The 14,857-nt window shown below is 37.6% G+C and overlaps 1 protein-coding gene across 2 annotated transcripts in view; it reads left to right on the top strand.

Moving 5' to 3' along the window:
- Positions 1 to 3,559, top strand: part of LOC137265662 (transient receptor potential cation channel subfamily M member-like 2) — a 33,900-nt gene extending 30,341 nt beyond the window's left edge. For both annotated transcript variants that reach the window (XM_067801095.1, XM_067801094.1), the window contains one exon: positions 2,983 to 3,559. In XM_067801095.1, coding sequence (XP_067657196.1) covers positions 2,983 to 3,558 — 576 coding nt within the window. In that variant the 3' untranslated portion in view covers position 3,559. The remainder of the gene's footprint in view (positions 1 to 2,982) is intronic.
- The last annotated feature ends 11,298 nt before the right edge of the window (positions 3,560 to 14,857 follow it).

The following is a 14,857-nucleotide window of genomic DNA, read 5'->3' as shown; positions in this document are numbered from 1 at the left end:
CCTGGTCATTTATTACTTTGCACCCATCCCAGTTTTGGTAACAAGTTGCAAGATTTGGTAATGTCCAACCAAAGCACCAAACCATTTTTATAGTGTAAAATCACTGCCCCAATTCCTAATCTCCTTCCACTGTTCTGCCTAACTTAGTTGCAAAACATTTCCTGTGTAATTGTTTTTCATGACAACGGCACCCTCCACCCCTTTTAATCTCAGAAGACCTCCAGTAACAAATATCCAGCTTCAAAATGGAAATGAAACATTCATGACACACCATGAAAGTATAGTAGATGAGACCTATGAAGGTCCCGGGTTAGAATAGGCCTTCAGCAACGCATGCTTGTCGTAAAAGGCGACTATGCTTGTTGTAAAAGGTGACTTTACTTGTCGTAAGAGGCGACTAATGGGATGGGGTGGTCCGGCTCGCCGACTTGGTTGACACGTGTCATCGGTTCCCAGTTGTGCAGATCGATGTTCCTTCTGTTGATCACTCTATTGTCTGGTCCAGACTCGATTATTTACAGACCACTGCCATACAGCTGGAACATTGCTGGATGTGGTGTAAAACTAAATTCACTCACTCACTCAATGTAGATGAAGACTTGTATGATGCATGTAGACACAGAATTATGAATTAACTGTTGTTAGTTTGTTCTCATTCTCCCTCCTTGTACTTAGCCACTAACATTATCATCTTTTATAACCTTATCCATTTTAAACTTTTATCTAATCCATTCCTTTGTCATGCAGAATGTCACCAGAATTCATAATAGCTTAAAACTGTAATATCATCAAGAAAAAGTCATGGTATCTGCTGTCATGTTAAGTATTAGGTAATTTTGTAATGTTTTATATGAATATTATATCATGTTTTTTGTTTTTGAAAGGTGTAATGAACTTGTAATTAAATTAGTACACAAGACAAACAATTTTTTTCAACTTTGAACATAATTGGAGCGAGACTGGGAGACATTCTAACCAGCTACCACTGGAGGGGTCACGGTGCTTGTTTGTTTGTTTTTTTTTGTTTACTAAATCCTCACCCTGCTATAAGAAGGCAATATGCAAATAACCAGAGCTGGATCAGACAATTCAGTGATTAACATCATAAACAAATTTAACTCGGGTGTTCACATGTCACTTTGCATGTGCTGCTAAAAAATTCGACAGTAGCGTTAAGTTTACACATATGACCCACTCAAACTTATGTTTCTGCAGAGAGTGGCACAGTGGGAGGTGTGTTTGCTCACTCTTAAGTGCTTGTCTGTGTCCCAGCTTGTTGTTGGTGTCCATGTTTATGAGACTGCTTCAAAACAACTAAACATAACACGAATATTACTTTACTTGGGTTATGTGTGTGTTTAGGGTTTGGAGAATGGTGTAATTATTAATAGTATTATAGCATTTATGCAGTGCCGGTATCGAACTCAGCTGCTCAAAGGTGCTTTGTTGTTTTTCCCCTTGATCACTGGATGTCAATCTCAATGGCAAGTCGTCTTATCAGTTGTCAATCTCATCTCCGTGGAGATCATGCAACTCTTGCTGCCACTAGGTGCACCGAGTTAATGTGGCTTTCCCATCTTTATGAGGTACCCATTCACAGCTGGGTGGACTGGGACACATCGTCACAGTACTTTGTCCAAGTTTTACTGCATGTTGCTGTACCCGCAACTAGGTGTATGCACATATTCATGTGGCCGCCATCTGGTCATATACCAATGGATTCGTGGGTTCTTTTAAGTGCAGAGGGTTGTGTACTGTACACTAGGGGTTGTGACAACACTGAAAGAGTCTGCACACAAAGTTAGCATCAAGGTTTTTACACCTGGTCACATTTGGGCTCCATGCCTTGGGAATGGGAGGTTTTGCAGTGTTGTGTCACATAGATGTGACAGGATCCTGTGATAATGAGTTCGAACCAAGATTCACCTTCTAGATTTGCCTTCATTATCTTCACTGGTGTATGAGAGGTAAGAGTGGGTGGGGATGTTTGGAACAAGTGGCTCCGTTCGTTTAAATAGTTATATCTCTTGGGTGTGACAGGATCCGATGATGGTTACTTTGAACCTAGATTCTCCATCATTATCATCACTGGTTTGTCAGCACCATTCTCGTACTCGTGCATTTCAGTGGGAAATGTAAATATGCTATGACCTTTGCTCCCAGGTCAAGCAGATCTTTCTGTAATGAAATCAAATATTGTTCAAGACGGTAGAGCATACTCACTCATAGCAGAATGAGTGAGGGAGTTGGGTTTTATGCGCTTTTAGCAAGATTCCAACAATATTCCCACAATATCATGGTGGGGTACTCGAGAAATGGGCTTCACACATTGTACCCATGTTTGTAATGGAACCCAGATCTACAGCATGAGGAGTGAACGCTTTAACCATTTGGCTACCCCACCCACAATCACTCACACTAGAAGCCAGCATGTTGTGTTAAGGCAGAAGCTTACATACCTGACTGGAGTGGATTGAGCAGAAATTGCTGTGTGTTGATTGGTCACTAAGTAAAGTAACTCGCAGCTACTGTCTGGCTGAGTGGGGTGGTGGAGTAAAAGTGGCATAAAACTGAAACTCACTAACTCACTCTTATAGAGCTTGTTTACATCTTATCCCACCATTCTCACACTCTGTGGCTTAGAGGTAAACAGAAACATGTGCCCAGCACATTCTGTATAAAGTATTGCATGAGGTAACATAAAGGATTGAAGATGTAAATATCAGTATAATAATTTGGAGTACACTAATAATTTATAACTAATTAATAATCTAATAATTTGGATTATGCTTTGTCAGTGAAGTACTGATTCTTGTACTTTGAGGGGTCGAGTCCCACCCAATATGTGACCTCAACTTTCAGGACATCATCAAAAGGTTTTCTGGATATGCTTCCACTTTTACATGCTACTAGTTCTGGCACAGATCAATAGATATTGTAAGAAAAGATGCATTGTGTTGATATTTCTTCTTCTTTTTCTAGGACGTTGTGATGGATGAAGTGAAGAAGAAACAAAAGAAGAAGAAGGCAAAGAAGGATCCAAAGAGGGAATCCAAGAAGGAGAAGAAGAGGAGAAAGAGAGATAGGTTTGAAGAAGATGAGGACAAGGAGCTGAACATCAACCTTGCGGATTATGAGCCTAAGCCAGAGTATTTGTACAAAGATATGAACAATGACAGCTCCCCGACCAGGGGTCATCCACTTCCTCAGATGCCCCGAGGATTGATCCCTTTGTCCCCAAGACAAAGCTTCTTGAAATCCAGGTCAGAGGCACTACCGTGGAGTGAATCAGAGGAGGATTACTATGAGAAGCAAACGTCAAGAAATCTGAATCCTTTGAACATTCAGAATAAGGAGATTCCAAGAGAACTGCAGTCACCAGATTTTTCTGATGATGAGAATGTTTCGAAGTCACCTCACAGTTCTCGATTATTGGTGAACAGACGTGCAAGAAGACAGGAAAGAAAACGTATTTCAGATCTGGAGGAAAGGTTGATGGAACTGGAGAGATCAAGTGCATCACAGGACCACAGCTATGTGAGGAATAAATATCGGTAGATGTGAAGCTGTGATTGAAAAATTTGATGAACAGCACAAGACGAATAAGATTTTTCAGTAGTGTGAGAGAAGGTTAGAAGTCACAGCAAACAATTCAGTATGCATAAATGTGAACCATGGTGTTTGAAACCTGATCATTTCATGTTCATGCAACTATTTTCAGTGATGCGTAATCCATTCGCTCAATAGTTCATGCTGAAACTACATTTTAGAAAAAGGAGATTAAGTTGACAAACCCCAAGCAAATTCCCAATCCACTGACACCATTACTATATAATAGTAGCATTCTTCAAAGCTGTTTCCAAAAGAAATTTATCTTTTAAGCCAAAACTGACAAATATGTGTGTTTCTGGTTTCCTGACTGCCATATATCTAGCAACATCAGCCCTGTACCATGTTTTTTCTTATTTCACAGTAACATTCCTGTATTCTGTTCTACTATATTAATTTTGTTTTATGATAGACAAAACAGGTTTTGTCTTCATTGTCATATTGGAGACTTGATTGTTCTTTGGAAGCAGATTTTGCTACCTGACTGAAATGTATTGATATTTCTAAGGCAAGAACTGAGAACAGCCCAACAAAATAGAATTACCTCCCCTATATTCTGATGGACTGAAACGGAAACACACATAATTCATTTTCTGCCTGAAAACCAATAATTTGCCGATTAGACGATAGACTGAATTTTATCTTAATGCAAATTATTGCTTAATTAGGACAATATACTTCTGAAATAATGTACGTCTTTGTCATATTGAACTGTTGACACTTTGACCTGTTTGTCTGTATGCACAGATATCTGCAGAGCTAGGTCAGGCAGCTTTGGAACACAGGTCAAGTATTCTCCGTGAAGCTGTACCGCTGGAACTACCCAACATTAGGTTGCTTAATTCTTAATGACAATAACAATATAACTGCATGGTTTCAAGTGCTAATGTTCAGATCTCAGGCTCATTAGTCATGCCATCCATCTTTGCTCTTTTTTGAGTAGACATGGAGCTTCAGTCAGCCTGGGCAATTGCATGATCAGTCGTTTTTGGACATGTATCATATAGCTTTTGCCGGGGCTCCATTTCGTAGCCAATTCTTTGGATCTACAGAGGTATACAGGTAGGGCAATATGGGATCAGGTAGAATAGTATAATATCATGTACCTGGGAAAGGTAATACAATGTCAGGTACACGGGTAAGGTAATATGATGTCAGGCAACTGGATAGGGTAATAAAAGATTGGATACCCGGCCAGGGTATTTTAATGTTGGGTGGGTCGGGTATCTTTGTAGCATTTTATAAAATCAGATACATGAATAGGGTATTGTGAAGTAGGGTACCAAGGTAGGGCAATATGAGACTGGGTACCAGGGTAGAATATTTTGACTTTTCCCAGACCTAATATGTAATTATGTTAATAATATAATATAAGGTTTATTAAATGAGCATGAACTGTTGATTTTGATTACCGTTATGATATTAAGCATAGTGCGTATCTTGCATCATTCTGGAAATGATGTCAGCTTGTACGTTATAAGCAATGGTCGTAATGAACGCATGTGGACCACTGTTTTTAGGTTGTCATGACCGTTATTGATTATATACATTTTGACTAAAATATACAGCAAGTATCCGCAACTAAAACAAACCCTGTTCATTATATCCATTAGTTTGTTAGTTATAAACATAGTTTACTGTACGATATTAGTCTGCACGGGAGATGCAGATGAATCCATCCATTGTTGACATTCCTGCCACAGATATTGTTACAAGCCATATTTATATGACCCCATGTTTACAAGAAAGATGGTTCATATTTTTGAATATTCTCATCCGGATTTACATCCGTCCAGTATTTACTAACAAAATCAGTGGAAGTCACTTTCACTTATGATTTTTAACGTATTTTTGTTGTAACTGTGGACTTTCTCCATATGAGCTGCAGTGCTGTTGCACTTTGTATACAATGTATATAAAAATATGAAGATATGATCACATGTTCTTGTCATACATATGTTATCAAATGTTATTTGATGTTGATATTATCAGTAACACATTTTGATGTTAGCAATAACTCTGAAGATATTTTAGTGTTATGTACCGTATCTGACAGTGATCCTAAGTGTTGTAAAATTATGTTACTACATCAGTGTAACAACTGCAGTTGTATGTATTATTATGAATATGTGTTTAGTGTGCTCCAATAACTTGACAATCATACAAGTTGTATCAGTACAAGCACAAGATATAAACCATACATGTTACACTGAGAATTTAAACATCATTCTTGCAAATGTGAAAAATAGAATCTGGCTTTGAATTTTAAAAGTTTGTTTTGTTATCCAAACTAATGATAATTATTTTTGATACATATATAATTTGGTTTGAATACCATGGATTTTGAGATTGTAGTGACATTGTTGATATGGCCGATGTTCAAACTGGTATACAATGTATGTATATGTGTATGTTTATCTACAAGGGCTTGTGTCAGTTCAGTCAGTTGCGGCTTGTATATAATGAGAAAATAGAATGAAAGTATGACTTCTCCAAACTGCTGATATTTTAATGTTTCGAAATTTTATGAATATTTTGTGATTCACAAAGAATGCCGACAATTGAGTGTATTATTTCTGTATTGACAAGTCTTGCCTTTAACTATGACAGCATACCAGCATAAGGCCTTCTTTGTTTATGTACACTGATGTTGTAAACTTGTCTTTATCGTGTAAGGGATGAGTAGCCTGGTGGTTAAGGAATTTTCTTGACATGCTGAAGGTCCGGGTTCAATTCCCCATGCATACAATGTTTGAAGTCCTTTTATGGTGTCCCCTGCTGTGATGTTTCTGTAATATTGCAGAAAGTGGCATAAAACTAACTCACTCACTGTATCGTGAGGCCACCTAGTTCACACATCAGTTACTAAACTGCCAAATAGATAGGCAGGATTTTGAGGACCGAACAAAGTAGTTTATAGAAAGGAGTCAGTTTACCTAAAGGTTACACTCTCACTGAACTTATTTGAGAAAATTACTTTTGTCTTTCGAGACAGTCAAATTTTGGATTAAAACATCACACAACACAAACATGCTTAGTCACCATCATGACCTCTGTACAAATGTCAGAGTTAGGGTAGCCATGTGGTTCAGGCATTTGCCAGAAAAACGGAAGACTTGGGTTTGACAACCTACACGTAAAAAGGGTCCCCTTGGTGGAATATTGCTAACAGAGGTCATCAGTTTTATCTAGTCTCTCAGTCCCATATTATATTCCCTGTTTGTTTAACCAATGCTGTAATGCAAGATTTCTGAATGAAGCAAGCCTAGATTTTCTTCTGAATCTACCATCTCACCTAGGCTCCTTTTCAGTTTTAATGGAGTTGCTTGCTTCTATCAATTTTGTATATTTTCGGAGTTAAAAAAATATTCTACAAACAGCATTATTATTTATTGCAAACATGTAAACAGGAGCAGAGGTCTAAAAAGATCTGTTTTCACTTTGTGAATGGAAAGAAACAAATACTATCTATCAAAATTTGAACCATGTTTTAGAAAATAGTGTGAATATAATTTGTAGGGATTTACACTGATCTTAACATGACTCCACCAATATCACATACGCATGGCCTTCACACTTTGTACCATATGGGGAGTCAAACCCAGTCTGTCAAGGTGACAAATACATTAACTGCTACACCACCCTTACTTAATCAGTGTCAATGTGGAAACCCTTGAAGCAGACTGATTGGCCTGGTGATCAACTCTCAGTGATATTTACGATGGCCTGTATATATAATGTTTTCACAATGTTTGTATAATGGGGGTAACACCTATATAGCTACACACCGGTTGGTATCAGTCATGTGTTTATTGATAATGTTTATTCCATTACGTGGATCAGTATGTATGTCTGTATATATATTTGTGTTTAAACTACTGATGAGACAGCTCCCTTTTTGCATCATTGTTATTGGACACTTTTGCCCATAAAATGCTAATGGTGGATAGTTTAGATAGAAAAAGCGCAATCTATTTTAATTTTGATGAATAGTTGTTACTAATCTGTGCATGCCTCATAAATGATTCCCTCCAACTGAAAATGCAGCATTCCTCTATTTTTTACTGTGTTGATAAGTATTTTTATCAGTCTATACACATCAGAGATACCTTTCCCTCCAAGTGGTTATATTTTGTCAGTGTTAATATATGTCCATGTTCGTCCATGCATAACTTGTATGAATCTATCCATGACGCATCTGTGATAGCAAAGTGCAAAATTGATGTGTTGTAATTGACTATGACAGTGTCACTCTTTACTAAGAAATCCCTTAACTGAAGACCCTGCTAATCTGGAAACCCTGTTTAGTGGACAGTTAGGCCAGACCAATTTTATTTCTTGTTTTATATATTATTGTCCTCAGAAAATCTAAGGGCAAGAGGGAATGTTTTTTTAAATCACCAGTCAAAGTAAAATCCCACATGTGTTTTCACTGTTGTCTCTTATTGTTTTTTCATACCAAGTAAAATAGCTATAGGTTGAGTGAGTTATGGTTTCACACTGATATCGAGAGTATTTCACTTATATCACATTAACATTAAGATTTTATTTTTTGAGCTGGAAAATTATTTTAATTTTTTATGGTTATTTAAAAAAAAAATACGCCTATTTATTAAAAGAATAAACAAGAAATAAAATTGGTCTGGCCTTATCAACTAATTTTAATGCAATTATAGTCATACCTATGATTGCTCTCTGATATACCCTCCCCATCAACACTGCCTCACCCACACCCACCATGACCACGGTTGTATTTATGACCGTAAACACCTTTAGCGAGAATGTTCTTAGTGGCCAGGGGCTGCTGTACAAAACAACCTTAGTCCTAAGACTGCCTTAATTCTTAGATCGCTTTGTACAATGACACCCTTGTTTTGGTCAATTTTAGTTGATGAGCATTTTATTTTAATGTTTTACATTTGTTGGCCTTTTTTTGTGATATTGATATTAAATGTTTCTTGTTTTTACTTGAAAGCCAATTTGTCATTGCCTTATTTGTTATGCTTTTGTTTTTGCTTGTGTACTTAAAAAAAATAACTATGGTGATACTCATTTTATTGTTGCCATTTCATCTATTTTCCAACACTGATATTATGAATTAGTCTGTTTAAAAATACATGTAACTATATGAAAATGATTTGAAACCCTACAAATAGATTATTTTATTTTAATTTTGTGCATGATGTATTAGAAATTTAATATAGTAATCAGTAGGGCTGGCAAAAATGATCAGGAATTGGGAAAATTGATCAATTATTTCTATATGATTATCGATATGAAAACTGTGTTATTGATAATATAATACATGAACTTTTGTGAGAGAGTGAAAAGTTTAATTTTCTATGACCATATGCAAATCAAGGGACTTTATTCGTGGTCTGCTTCTAATTTATCTTGTAATTTATCTTCTAATTTATGTTTTATTAATAATGCATGCAAATACCCCTCCCAAGTGATATGAAATATGTTAATGTTTTTCATTTTTGCTCAAAGGTACCTCGCAGATATGTATCGATAATCAGTCGATATTTGGTGAACAATTATTGATCTCTATGATTGCTGTCGATAGCCAGCCCTAGAAATCAGTAGCCAAAGTTATCATTCAAGGTCTTTTTGCCTTTGTTAGAACCCAGAACACAGTCCATTAATTTACAAAGCTGGCTGCAAATAGCTGTAATATTGCCAATGCAGCATAAAGCACTAATCTTTCATTCATTCTATTAAAGGGTTAGCATTTATAAGTTATTTATTTATTTTACATGAACAGTAACTGCAGATTATTGCCTTTGTGTCACCTAACTTGCCATGAGTTCGCACTAACTCTTGAAAATATTTGCACTCTTATTGCAATAGTTGCACAGCTTCTGCAATATTGTTGTACTAATACCTTTGAAACATCTTTACACTCAATGGAACAATATTTGCTCTATAAATTCATTAGTATTTGCAGAAGGCTTAAGGTGAACTGAACTTTACAATATGGCTATTGACATTTTGCTTTAAGTGGCATTTTAGAAGCTGGTATCATGAGGATGAGGACTTTTATGGACATTCATTCTGCAAGGAAGAAGTTGTGTATCCTTAAAAGTCCTCATCCCCGTGTTATGGACATTTTATAAATCTGCCAATTCTGTGATATATATTCTTCTTGACACACTACAATGGAATGTATTGTTAAGCCATGTAGCTGAAAAGGAAAGTCATCTTTTTTCATTGTTTTTATGTTTATGCATAATATGACTAATGATATTTTATGGATTAATGTGTACATATGTTCGGCCACATTAGTCTGTTTTTGTCTGAGAATGTATATTTTTTGTGAATTTGTTTTGTTGATTTACCAACGCTTGTTTTCCTGATATATGTGCATTGATATAGACAAAGCTTGGATAGCGAGGAAATCAAAGTATGCTGTATGTAGAGATCATCCAAATGTGATATCATTGTAGTTGCAAATTCACTGTGTAACGAGAGTATGATGTATGTAGAGATCACCCAAATGTGATATGATTATATTTGACATTGCAACTAATGAGTCTATTGTACAAATTCACAAATAAATGAGGTAACAAATAATATTTTCTTCTTCTCTTGGTTTTGTTGTGTATGTGGTGTGTATGCCATGTATCAAGTGTGCCTCCTGTGTGTATCTAGTGTGTATTCTTTGTGTTTCTGGTGTTATGTACATCATGTGTGAATCTCATCAGAACTAGCCTAGTGTGTGGGGTAGCCTAGTGGTTGAAGTGTCCACTCATCACACTAAAGGGTTCTATTCTCCATATGGGTACAATGTGTGGTCCCATTTCTGGTGTCACCAGCAGTGATATTGCTGGAATACATTACTAGAAGCTGTGTCAAACCAAAGTCAATTACCCATGAGATTTAAGAAGAAAACGTCCATATTTTTACAGGTTACGTTTGCTTTATCAACTTTGACGCAATAACATGATATTTTTCATGCATTTGTAGAAACCTGAGTATATTTTATCATTCGTATTTTATTCTCTGCAACAAAGATGTTAGTAATAATTTTGTCATGAAATATTCGGCATCTCTTTGACATGACATTCGCAAATTCAAAACCCTCAATAGACACCATATTCCCGTTTCCTGCAGTGATACAAGGGAACAGTAGCTTGATTTTTTATATAAAATAAATTGTATGGTGTAAATCCAAACCGATCTAGTCTTGAGTATTTACAGACCGCCCCAGTATATCTGCAATACTGATGGGAGACGAGAGCGGCATTAAACAACTAACCAATACATTCGTAACTACTCGTCTCTTTCCGTGACCTGCAAGAAGATCCTTGCCGGAATGACACGAGTAGTTACGAATGCTAACAAATAGAAAGTAATTGACGAATACTATAACTGGACGTTCCATGTGTTTCTGAGGACAGCGATGTAAATGATGTAAGATTGTCAAATTATATCACCAAATATATTTTAATACAAGCATCATAAACTATATCTAAATGTGAAGAAAATAGCACACACAAAAAAACGCAGAACGTAACTAACTATAGGAAACCACAAACTCATGATCTGGCAAATGTCTATGTGCTCGGTGCCGTTTGATGTGAAGAGGGTCACCACTAAACTGGTGTCAGTTGCACCTAAATTGAATGCCTCATGACTAAACGAAAATATATGTTGTTAGCAGAGCCAGATGAAGGATTCGCGACTATGTAATAATCCAGTGTTTTTCAATCTCACCAAAAGTTGCAGCCCATCATAAACACATGCAAAGTCAAATCATTTTTCCACTGGAACAAACACTGAATCCTATCGTAAATTACATTTACAAATGTATTCCGCTTGTCTTCCATAAAACGTTTCGAAACCTTCACGAGGCTTTGTTACAAACACAAGTCAGACAGCGTTCGGACAAGTCAAATGGTTCTCTTTGAAATTCCCAGAAAAATCCAGGATTGATTGTGTCTGTGATGTTGTGAAAAATTTAAAGTAAAGACCTATGCCAGAAGACGTGATATCCAGGGTCTGGATTTTCGTAAGTGCCATACGTCAACATTAACTTGGGAGTATCTTAGCGCTAAGAGAGCTTCGAAAATCTGGCCCTGGGTAGGAGGCTGTTTGGAAGTTGCAGTCAACTCTCACGTTATACAGTCTTGCTAATAGTTATTGTGAATTGCAATCAGTGTCAGAATAAGAAATAGTTAAATAGTTGGTACTCGTCAGTGGTCTCGTTTATTTCACGTGCAGGTGAGTAAACCAGTTCAAGGTTATTAGCTAGTTTTATCATTGAAGAGGAACACCTTTGATGGATATACAACTCCTTTCTTGCAGTGAATGCGACATTCCGATGCCACTTGATGAAACTAGCTGATCATTATTCTTTGCTATAACATCATATGAATAATTGTATCCATGATCAGTAGAAAGGAGAACACACTTGGCGTCCACGTCAAAACCTTCTTGTCCTAATGACCTATCCCAACATTCGAGACAGATGGGATGAATGTGGCTCTTCAGCTCTTCACGTTAACTCCAGACATTTGCTTTCATGTTACAGCAAATTGTGGTATATTTACAACGAAACGTTCACTACTGAGCGCGAGTTGCAGAATGTTTAAGAAGCGTTTCTTTCCCAAAACGTGGATCCTCATTTGCTGACCATTTTCCATGATATGTTCTCAACAATCACATTATTGATGATTTATTTATTTCATTAGCCATATCCAGGCTTTTTTTTGTGGTAGTTATGCCCCTGGTATCCGTTACTATGACAAAATCCCGTCTTGCAGCAAGACTATCACTCATGGAACAGAACATGATCGTAATGTTTTATGCTTGATGTATGTTGACATTAAATCAGAAAGGGAAAAGAAGACACAAACTGAGGTCTTCCAGCGACACCGCAGGAGAGATTCAGCTACTAGATGATGATGATGATGATGATGATGATGATGAAGGCGGCGACGACGACCATGATACGTATTTCTCATGCGGGTCAACTACCCCCTTTGTAAAAGCTCTTTAAGTACACTCGCATCAAGTAGCGTCCCTATCTAGAGTAACCTATTCGATCATATCTGGAAGGCTACAAAGGGAATATGAGTTTAACATTCTTAATCGCTCTGTTCTGGAGAATGAATGTTCACATCCCAACTTCAGGTTGCGTAAATACTGTTGTAAATTGTTTCCCTAATATTCTAAAATGTATATTAATTAACAATACGTTTACATTTTTGTAACGGATTAAAATGAACGAATATCGAGCGACTCATCCGGGACGGGGTAGTTGGGAAGACCGTTTTTGTGCCCTCCGCCGTAATATTGCTGGAATGTTGCTAATAGCGGCGTAAAATCACACACATCCGGGAACATAATACAAACATCTAAACAGTAAGGTGATTATTGCTGTCATTGTAAATTTCACATCATTCGTTAGTTTTGTCAAAACACGGGAAGAGTCAGCCAGCAGTTTCGTTCCTTATTACGAGCTAAAGAGAGCCGCAGGATTACCTAGTGGTTAATTAGCTGAGATACATAGCGATCACTTATGTTAGTGAACGCTATGTACGAGGGGATGTCAATACGTTTTGACCCTTCAGCATTTTTCATACTCAGGTGTCACAGCCTATGGTACGACATTGAACCTTGGGGTGTAGCTGATGTGATATATAAGTTTTGGTATCCTACTCTCAGAAGTTATTGAACAGCTCACATTGACAGAAAGAGACCCCCTCACGGCAGTGAAAATGAATAAATTGAGATAGAGCAGTAAATAAGTTTTTAGTTCTTGAAGGAAACTCGGCGAAGGACATTGAAGAAAGGCTTTCAGCAGTTTATGGGAAGTCTTCCCCTTCATCTGCTACCATCAAACGATGGGTCAATGAATTTAAGCATGGTAGAGAGAGTCTTGAAGATGACCCCCGTCCAGGTCGCCCAACAACAAGCACTAGTCAGGAAAACATTGACAGAGTGCATAGACTTGTGCTGGAAAATCGTCGAATCGCACTCCACGAGTAAGAGGAAACCACAGGCATTTCACACGGATCCATCGAGACAATTCTTCATGAACATCTCATCATGTCTAAGGTGTGCGCAAGATGGGTGCCAAGAATGCTTACAGATGAAATGAAGCAAACAAGGGTCACCATGAGCAACTCCAAGCTAACCAAATACAACAAGAATCCAGAAGATTTTCACTAGTAACCTGTGACGAAACCTGGATCCACCACTATGATCCTGAGAGCAAACAAGAATCCATGGATTGGAAACATATCACTTCTCCCAGGACCAAGAAGTTCAAAGCCTCCAGATCAGTGCAGAAGGTAATGGCGACAGTCTTCTGGGATAGCAAAGGCGCCACCCACATAGATTACTTACCAAAAGGAAGAACAATGAATAGGGAATATTACGCTAACTTGTTGAGGCAAGTGCGACAGTCAATCAAGGAGAGGCGCCGGGGCAAGATCAGACGTGGTATTCTTCTACATCAAGACAATGCTCCAGTACACACCTCTCACGTTGCAGCCGCTGCTGTCCAGGAATGCGGGGAACGAAATCTTGCCGCATCCCGTCTACTCTCCAGACCTGGCACCAAGTGATTACCATCTGTTCCCAAATCTCAAGAAACACTTGCGTGGTCGTAGATTTCAGGATGATAATGAGCTTATTGCTGCTACTGAGGCTTGGTTTGAGGACCACAATCGCGCCTTCTACAGAGATGGCATCAGCGCCTGGCAGAAAAGATGGAACAAGTGTCTTGACTCACAAGGGGACTATGTTGAAAAATAAATGTGGTTCATACCAATATTTTGTGTTTTTCTATGCAAGGCTCAAAACTTATTGACATCCCCTAGTATCTTAGCTCCTCATGCTAATTTTAAAGACCTGGATGCATTTTTCCCATTGGCACAATGTGTGAAGCCTATTTCTGGTGTCCTCTGTTGTGAAAGCGCTTGAGTATTGCAAAGAGTGACGTTAACCTTTTTCGTTCGTTCGTTAGTTTATAAACTTAAATTTAAGTCTGCCTTGTACTTCTGATGAGAGACCATGTAATATTTATGGTCTCTGTTGTGATGAATAAGACTCTTTTGCTAAAGTGGCAGATGTGTCTGTGAGTCGCCATGAATGAAATTTGTTATTTATCATATAACTGCGTATTCCCTGTACTCGACATCAGTTATTGACGACATGACATTTCCTTTCTTCAAAGGACCACAATGGAGGACTGAGTCAAGATAACCTCGAAGGGAAACAGGTAACCTTATGTTTA

Source organism: Haliotis asinina, chromosome 15 (assembly GCF_037392515.1).
Source record: "Haliotis asinina isolate JCU_RB_2024 chromosome 15, JCU_Hal_asi_v2, whole genome shotgun sequence".
Taxonomy (NCBI): domain Eukaryota; kingdom Metazoa; phylum Mollusca; class Gastropoda; order Lepetellida; family Haliotidae; genus Haliotis; species Haliotis asinina.
The sequence above is the reverse complement of the archived record's forward strand: the minus strand, read 5'-3'. Positions and strand labels throughout refer to the sequence as shown.